General features: G+C 42.8%; 1 protein-coding gene across 1 annotated transcript; it reads right to left on the bottom strand.

Annotated features, from left to right (window-relative positions):
* Nucleotides 1–337: 337 nt before the first annotated feature.
* On the bottom strand, nucleotides 338–937 carry LOC123115095 (putative ripening-related protein 4). The gene has a single exon (XM_044536360.1). The coding sequence runs from the start codon at nucleotides 935–937 to the stop codon at nucleotides 338–340; it is 600 nt and encodes a 199-aa protein (XP_044392295.1).
* Between the last annotated feature and the right edge of the window lie 8,146 nt (nucleotides 938–9,083).

Below are 9,083 nucleotides of genomic sequence, written 5' to 3'. Positions count from 1 at the left end.
CAATATATAATACTCCTTTCGTTCATAAATATAAGATGTTCTGAAAAAATTCCTGAATCGGATGTATGTAGACATGTTTTACGTTTATTCACTCATTTCAGTCTGTATGTATTCTATACTGAAAAATCCAAAAACAGCTTATATTTGTAAATGGGAGGAGCAGTACATATGTCACCCAAAGAGGGCAAATACTTAAACTTGGGAAAATAGCAAATACATGTGAGCAGTGACTTATTTAAATAGCAGCAACTCCGCGTCACCAACAGTAGCACTGCGCGCGCGCGCGCACCCCTACGGCAGCTGCATATAACAAGTGAGGAGCGATACATATGGGTGTTCACACATCAGACCAAGTGACCTTGAACTCTCCAATGTTCCCGTTGAGGCCCAGCGCCTTCCAAACGGCCGGCGACGCGTCCACGTCGTTGTTTGGGCACGGCGGCTCGAAATTGTGCTCCTTGTCACAGCCGTACACCGAGTCGCACTCGTCGACGACCTTGGCCGTCACGGACTGCCCGTTCCCGTTGATACGGATCATCTTGTTGCATCTATTCGTGCCGTCCAGGCGCAGCCACCCCGTGGACAGTGCCACCACCAACTCGCTGTCCTTGTGATAGCGGTTGTCGCAGAACGATTTGCCGCCCCCGTCTCCACCTTCTGCGAAGCTGTTTATAGTGAGGATCGCCGGCGTCTCGGCCGACACCGGGGGCGAGCACTTGTACTGCGGGTACCGGTGGCCGTTGACGCAGCAGGTGGAGCCGTGCTCCGGGTTGCAGTTGCCGGATTGGCCCGGCAGGTATCCGCTGACGTGGCAGCTGCCGCCTCCGCTGGTCGCCGTCGCCGTCGGCATGTCCATGGACGCGGAGACGCCATGGACGTGGAGGCGTGACAGGAGCTGCACGAGAGCAAGCACGGCTAGTAGCTTCATGTTAGCCATGTCTGTCACGTTGCTTGCAAATCAGCTGCAATTATATTTGTGGTTGTGAGGATATTGGTTGATCCATCGTCTTTATATAGAGCCCGACGAACAGCAATTGCTATGCATGTTGGTTTAACGGGGGATGTTAACTCAGCCTCGTTACCTCGGTTTTGTAACCCAGAGATGGCTAGTTGGGCGGTTAAACCGTAGTGCATCCATCACAGTTTCTGTTTGCGTGTGCGGTAAATAGTTTTAAACAGCCGCTTCTTCCTTGTTTTAGTGAATGAAATTTTGGCATGGAGCTTCCATTGATAGTCGAGGTGCAGACATTTGTGAACATCCGAGCGAATGAGACTCCAAGGCAGATTTCATACTTTCTTGGGCACGGCACCTAACTAGTTGAGACTGTCCGTATCAGGTGTGTCGCTTCCTACTTTGTTACCGTATATATCTGTTGATGGAACCGACAAAGCGGCGAGATTAAGGCCTCGCTTGGCAAGTTCGAGAAAAATATACAGCCGTTAAAACTGTGCACGACAGTTAGGGCCTGTTTGGATGGCTGCCAAAGGCTGCCTTTCCAAAATTTTGGTCGTTGACCACAAGATGGGCAGCCGTTTGGATTGCAGCCGAATCTCCCGAAGGCTGCCAATTTTTTGGCCAGCCGTTGTGATTCTGTACTAATACATGGGCGAGTTCTCGGCGGCGATTTCCTTCGCCAAAAATTTGGCAGGCCATCGTTTTGGCAGGGCTGGTTTGGGTTCAATCCAAACAGCCCCTTACCCTTTATCTAATTTCCGTCGTCATTTGTGCCGAGGTATCCGAAGTGCAAGCCCTTTATAATTTCACCATCTTTGTGATGCGAAACATGTCCGCCGCCATGTTCAGCGCCACCGGCCCAACACCGACACCGTCACCGCCAGATCCACAAACAATGGTCATCTCCGGATGCAACACTAGCCTATCGTCACCAATGCGGCAGCTAGGCTTTCATTGCAAAACGGACAAAATAACCCAAAGACGAAACAAATTTAAAAGATAAACTCTCGACAAAGGTATTTCACAAATCTAACCCCTTTCGAGTAGCGCCCAACGTGTAGGCGCTATGCTACACCCGAAAGGATTATTTCTATGAAATAGTTTCGCTGAAAGTTTATTCTTTTAATTTACTTTCGCCTTTTGGTTATTTGTGTCCACTTTGCCGGCTTTCATGGCTGCAACGCCTCACACGGTTGCGGGTGAGGTGGAATATATGGGGATGAGGCTAACGAGGAAGTCTGGTAAGCAACGGCAGGCTAGCATAATGGCGAAGTCGCTGCAACGGTAGACAAACAAAGGAGTAAGGCCATCCCAGGCTTTTATGGTGTCTCTCTAACAAAAACATCACTATTCAAGAGTATTTTCTAGTGGCTTTGTGATTTTAAATTGTAGACGTGGTCTAATTTTTTTTGTAAGTAACTTTGCTAGGCTTTATTGATCAATGTTCAATATTACAAGTAAAACATTCTAATGGTGGGAAAGACGCAGTCAAATGTGTCTCCCCTAATCTAGTAAAAGAGCGTGCCTAGCTAAAGTGTTCGGTTCAAAGTTTGAGTCCCTTGACTCGTGAACAAATTTACATGAAATAAAAAAAAAACTTCCCCACTTCTTGTTGTCCTTGATCACACCACTGTAGCTTCCTCCTGTAGCTTCATGAATATGATTTACTACTGTCTTGCAGTGTGAAGCAATATATAGGTGTTGTAGTCCAAGGTCTCCGCAAGAGATAGGGCTTCTCCCATGCTACTCAGGCTACTTCCAATGCATTGGTGCTTACATGAGGTGCTAAGTGCATTTAAAACATTAGCAACTAGTTTCTCCAATGCATTGGTGCTTAGCTTTTGTAGCTAAGCTTCCCTCATTGAATTATTTAACAATTAAACTCCATCATCCATTGGTTGATAGTCATTTTGCATAGGTCCACGCGCTTAGCACCATTTCCTCCTGGGGTCACCATAATGCTCTCTCTCCTCTTTAATTGTTTTGCCACATCACTTTCTTGCCTATGTGGAACCCTTAGCACATGTACACCGTGGAGCACTGGAAAGTGCCTCATCATGATTATGGAGCCATTACAACGGATGTTTGAGCTTGCGTCAGAGTGGGGCTTCTTGCACCGTTGGCAAGCATGGGCATGAACCATTGCCTATCGATGTTTGCCGACAACGTAATGATCTTTGTCAAGCCAAATGAAGATGATCTACACACTTGCGCTTTGCTTCAGATATTTGGGGAGGCTTCAGGCTTACGAGTCAACATTAAAAAGAGAGCCGCTTTTCCAATCTGTTGCTCGGCTAAGGATATGGAGAGAGTGGGGTGGATCCTTGGCTGTCCCCAAGGCAATTTTCCATGCAAATACCTCGGATTGCCTCTCACTCTACGCAAACAATCAGCGACACGACTTCCTGGCCTGGTGGATCAACTAGCAAGGGCATTACCAAGATGGAACGTCGCCAAGATGCCCCGGAGTGGGTGCCTACTGCAGGTTCAATCAGTGATTTGCTCTATCCCGTTGCATGCCATGCTAGTACTCAATATCCCGCAGAAGACTATTGCAGCCATGAACAAGATCTGCCGTGGGTTTCTTTGGTGTGCCGGACCACGGGCCTCCGGCGGGCAATGCACAGTACCGTGGGATTCAGTTTGTACCCCAAAGTGGGCAGGTGGCCTAGGCACTCCGAACTTGAAGCGTCTCAATATAGCGATGCATGCCAGATGGCTGTGGTTGCAGCGTATCAATGTGCATGAGGAATTAAGGAAACTTGTGAGGGCGGTGGCTCGATAGATAGTTGGGGATGGAAATAATGCCCTATTTTGGGACGATTGACGACTCCATGGCCGAAAGATACAAGAGGTGGCGCCAAGTATATATGCTCGTATCAACTCCCGGGTGCTCTCTAGCTGCATTGTGAGCCGGGCATTGGCAGAGGCGGTTGGACTACCGATGTTGGGCCGGAATTGACAACCCCCATGTTGCATGAGTTCCTCAACTTGTGGACTGAGAAAACGCGGGTGCAGCTGAACCCCGATGCTCGCGACTCCATAGCATGGTCCTCGGAAAAGGAGGGTGTTAACGTTCACGATGAGGACAGCACACGCATCAAGGTTCTAGGGCAGGGAGGTGGCCCCGACGGCTGAGCTCACTTGGAGATCCAGGGCTCCACTTCGATGCCATTTTTCGCATGGCATGCCCTACAGAACAGGTGTTAAATGTCCGACCATTTGGCCAGGCGCGGGCTGGACTACCAAGAGCAATGCCCATTCTACAACCAAGAGGAAGAAACCATAAACCACATACTCCTCAATTGTGTGTTTGCCAGGGAAGTTTGGACAGAGTGGTGTGGTGGGCAAGCCTGAGTGGGCACTGAGGAGGGGTGATATCATTTCACAATGGTGCGCCGACACAAGGGTGGAATAGGAATAGTCAAGAAGGATGGTAGGACAATCTTAACCCTCGTGGTCTGGGAGCTGTGGAAGCACTGCACGCCATTGTGTTTGACGGTGCGACCCCATCAAAGAGCAATGTTATTCCCAAAATTGAGGCCGAGGGCAGAGCGTGGAAGCAAGTGGGGATGCTCAAGGGGGACGTTAGCACCTTCCTCAGAGAGTTAGTAGGGTGGGCTACGACGAGTAGTTAGCTTCGTTGTTGTGGGTGGTGTGGAGTTGGTGTTCATGTTGTAATATGTAACATCAACATGGAGGGGCTCTTTACCCCCCACTCCCTTCTTTAATATATAGTATGCACACTCATGCGTATTCGAGAAAAAGATAGGGCTTCACGACGTGCCACCACTTCAATAGATGTAGGATTTGTCATATCCCTTATAACATAAACATAAGAGCCCATATACATTGATTGTTCGTCTCGACATATAGCGGTTGTTGTACCTAGACGATCTTGGCTTGATACAACCGCGTTCACATTGATCTTGTACTTCACAGGTGGCCGAGGTTTCCATTTCTTCACACTTTGATGCCCACAAATATATGCACAACTCTGCAATAAAATTTGTCACCATTAGATGAGTCAACAAAGGACTCTCATTGATCCCTTCGTGAGCTTCCTCTTCGCCTTCAAAATGGTCCAAAGTGTCACTGTCATTTTTATAAACACATCATGTGGTAATGACTCTATCATAGTGAATAGCCAGGACTTTGCATTTGGTTCTCCGTTCGCTATCAGATGGTCCGGAAGGTCGTGATCCACCATCGCCCAAACACATCGTGCCACAGTGCAATCGACCAGGCTATGCCTCAATGAATCTTCCACTCCACGGGCAGCGCACGTGCTAGTACTCGACATATTCCAATGCATCCGCACGCCTCCTGTGGGTAGGGATCTCATATTAGGTGCATTGGGCACTGGCAGAACGAGCCAGCGCACACCCTCATTACGTGCGCCCCCTTTTGGGCCCGCCCATGCACGGGGCGCCTTGTTTTTTCATTTAGTTTTCCCTTTCTTTCTAATTTATTGTTTTCCTTAAATAATTTGGGATTTCAAAGTAGTTCCAAATTTAAACAAAATTTTGGATTTTGAAAAAATTGTTCGAGAAAACATAAATGATCGTGGATTCAAAAAAACTCTTCATGATTATAAAATGCTCGCTTATTTAAAAAATTGTTCATGATTTTGGAAAAAATGTTCAGAAAATAAAATATTCATGTATTCAAAAACATTCCTGAATATGAAGAAATTCGCAAATTAAAAAAGTGTTCATGAAGTTTCGATAACTGTTCACAAAATAAAAAAAATGTTCATGAATTATAAAAAGGTTTATCGATTCAAAAATGTTTGCTGATTCAAAACAAACTCATGGTTCACAAAAATGTTCATGAATTCCAAAATTTGTTTCCTAATTTCAAAATATGTTTGTCAATTCAAAAACATTTGCTGATTCAATAATATTACACGAGTTTCAAAAAATCTTCAAAATTTTATAAAAGTGTTCGTGATTTGATAAAAAAAATCCACGAATTTGTTAAAAAATGTTTTCAAATTCGAAAATATTTCATGATTTCAAAAAAATGGCAATTTGAAAAAAACAATAAAGAAAATCAAAAAAAATGTTAAACGAACATGAAGAAAAAAAGAACAGAAATGGAAAATAAAAAACGAATATGAAAACGCAGCAAAAAAAAGGAAAGAAAAAACACATCAAAATAACAGTGTGGGGAGGCCCAATGTGTACATAACGGCAGCTGGGGGTACACGCTCGGTCGCTAACAAGCGACATGTGCGCCAAATAGGTTTCCCCCTCCGACGGGGGCGCTCCTATTTCTTGCTTTCTGCGAGAGCGAGGGAAGGGAGATCAACTAGTTAACGAGCACTCCTTCGGAAGCCTCACAACGACCAGCGTCACTTGACATGCTCTCTGCCGTCCGCCATGTGTCGCTCTCTGGGCGATCCCTTTGGATTTGTTTTTTTTTCGCACGCATTTTCGGCTTTTTAAACGGGGTTTTTTTTGGCTTTTTTCGACGTTTCGGTTTTCCACCGATCGTCCTTAACATTTGGACACAAAAAAATTCAAAAAACTTTTTTTTTGCGTGAAAAAAGCATTTTCTTTTTTTCCCCTTTCACGAGAGTCACGGTTTTGCTTCCGCGAGAGGCACGATTTTGCTTTCATGAGAGTCACGGCGTGCCCTCGGAAACGAAAAAAAAAACATGTTTTTTGTTTTTTTCCTTCCACGAGAGTCACGGTTTTGCGTCGCGAGAGTCACGACCGTGCCTCTCGGAAACGAAAAGAACACGTTTTCTGGGTTTTTTCCTTCTGCGAGAGTCACGGCTTTGCTTTCGCGAGAGGCACAGTTGTGCTTTCGCGAAAGTCACGCTTGTGCCTCTCAGAAACGAAAAAAAAATGTTTTCTCTTTTTTTTTTGCGAGAGGCACGATTTTGCTTCCCCGAGAGTCACGGTTGTGATTTCACGAGAGGCAGGGGCGTGCCTCTTTCAGAAAGGGAAAAAACCCATGCTTCCGGTTCAGTTTTTTTGCCCGGTTTTTTTCGTGAAAAAAAAGTTCGTCAAAACCTATCACTATCAACATGGGATCTAGTTTTGAAAATCTCGACACGAGAAATCCACTATAAAAATGATTCAAGATTTGGACGCACGGTTTAAGAGATAAAACATTTTGAATAAACGGATCTACGAAAAAAGGAAAAACTCCCAGGTAGCAACAAGTGGCGCACATGCAGCGCGCCACTTGTCGCAACCCAGGAAGGTGTGATCTTTGCAACGAGTACTCCTCAATTAGTGATTTCAGTTGGAAGGCTCACCGAAGGGGACCGCGAATTGGGTCGGCCCAGCCGTGAGACAGGCCACAGCCTCGTTTTCCTTTTTCTTTACGTTTTCTGGTTTTTTTGTTTAGCTTTATTTTTTTAATTTTTTATGATTTCTGATATTTTAAATGTACATATATTTAAAAATATTTGAAACCCGTTGAACAAGTATTTGAAAAAATGTAGATCATATGTATAAAAATGTTAATCAATAATTTGAAAACAATGTTTAACAAGTATTTGAAAAATATTAATCAAGCATTTGAAAATTTTTAAATGTCTATATAATTTTTTTTGACCATGTACTAAAGAAATGGTGAATCTTATTGATCACGTATATAAAAATGCTAATCAACCATTTGGAAAAGATGTTGAACAATTATTTTAAAATCATAATCAAGCATTTAAAAATGCTAAATGTGTATAGATAGAATATTGATCATGTATTAAAGAAATGATGAATCTTTTTGATCATGTATAGAAAGAATTTTGACCATGTATTAAAAAATGTTGATCATGGATATAAAAGTTGACAATGTATTTGAAAAATGTTGAAAGAGTATTTTTTTAAATGTTGAACAAGTATTTAAAAAATGTTGATCATGTATAAGAAAAATATTGAACAAGTATTTGAAGAAATGTTGAGCAAGTATTTGCAAAATGTTGAACAAAATTTTGAAAATATGTTGATAATTTATATAAGAATATATAGTGAAAAATAAAAAAATGAATGACTGAAAAAGAAAAAGAAACCCGAATAGAAAAAACTAAGAATGAAATAAACATAGAATGTAGAATGATTTTTATAAAAAAACGAAGAGAACAAAAAAGAATTTTAAAAACAAAAAAGATATCCGGAGAAACATATGAAAACCAAAGAAAGTACGAAAAAAACAAAAAAAAGGAAAAAAAACAGCAGCCGTTTACCTCAACTAGCGTTGGCTAGCAGCTTTATGCAGTATTGAAATGACCCAGGTTGGAAACCCCTTGCCCCTCATTTTCTGCTATTTTTCTATATCTCTAGTGTGCTAGTAGGCCGGGCCGATTAGTGGAAACTCTTCGGCGACAGAAACTTGGGGCTTGCTAAATGCAAGAAATAGTTCTCGCACTCCGATGGGAGAGGTCCTATATGATGCAGTTTGCGTCAAATTGACGCACTTTCGCACAGAGCATGTCCTTGGCGGGCTTTGTGGGCCGCACGTGGGCGTTTCCTTTACGCGCTGTAAAAATCAAGAAAAAAGAGCGCCGTGGTGGGAATCAAACCAACGACCAGCGCCAGACACGACCGCAAAGCTAACCACTGCGGCAAGCTAACAATAGTGAAAGATATGGAACATAACATTTATTAGAAGCAGATGGCAACGGCAAAGTTGAAATGAAAAATTCACAAAAACGTGTGTGTATGGCTTCGAACACAAGACCTCCAGTGAGTGAACCATGTCGCTAGACACTGAGTTCATAGATATGTTTTGCCTAAAATACCACCTCAGTTAATATAAACTATAGGCGGCAAAAAATGAAACTTTTTTTTAAATTTGAACATGGTTTTCTTTTTCATAAAGGTAAATATATTTAAAAAAAGAACATTTTCAAAAATTTATAACAAACTTTTCAAAACACGAACATTTTTTGTGAAACCTAACTGTTTTCTAAAACGTGAACACTTTTTAAAAAAATTGAATATTTTTTGACATTGTGATTTTTTTTAAAAGGAACATTTTCTAGAATTCCTAAACAAATTTTGAAACAAGGATATTTTTCTGAAATTGTGAACAAATTTATGAAAAGCGAACATATTTTGACTTCATGTACATTTTCTGAAACATGAGCATCTTATGAATGAAATTCTGCACC

This window comes from Triticum aestivum, chromosome 5B, assembly GCF_018294505.1.
Source record: "Triticum aestivum cultivar Chinese Spring chromosome 5B, IWGSC CS RefSeq v2.1, whole genome shotgun sequence".
NCBI lineage: Eukaryota > Viridiplantae > Streptophyta > Magnoliopsida > Poales > Poaceae > Triticum > Triticum aestivum.
The sequence above is the reverse complement of the archived record's forward strand: the minus strand, read 5'-3'. Positions and strand labels throughout refer to the sequence as shown.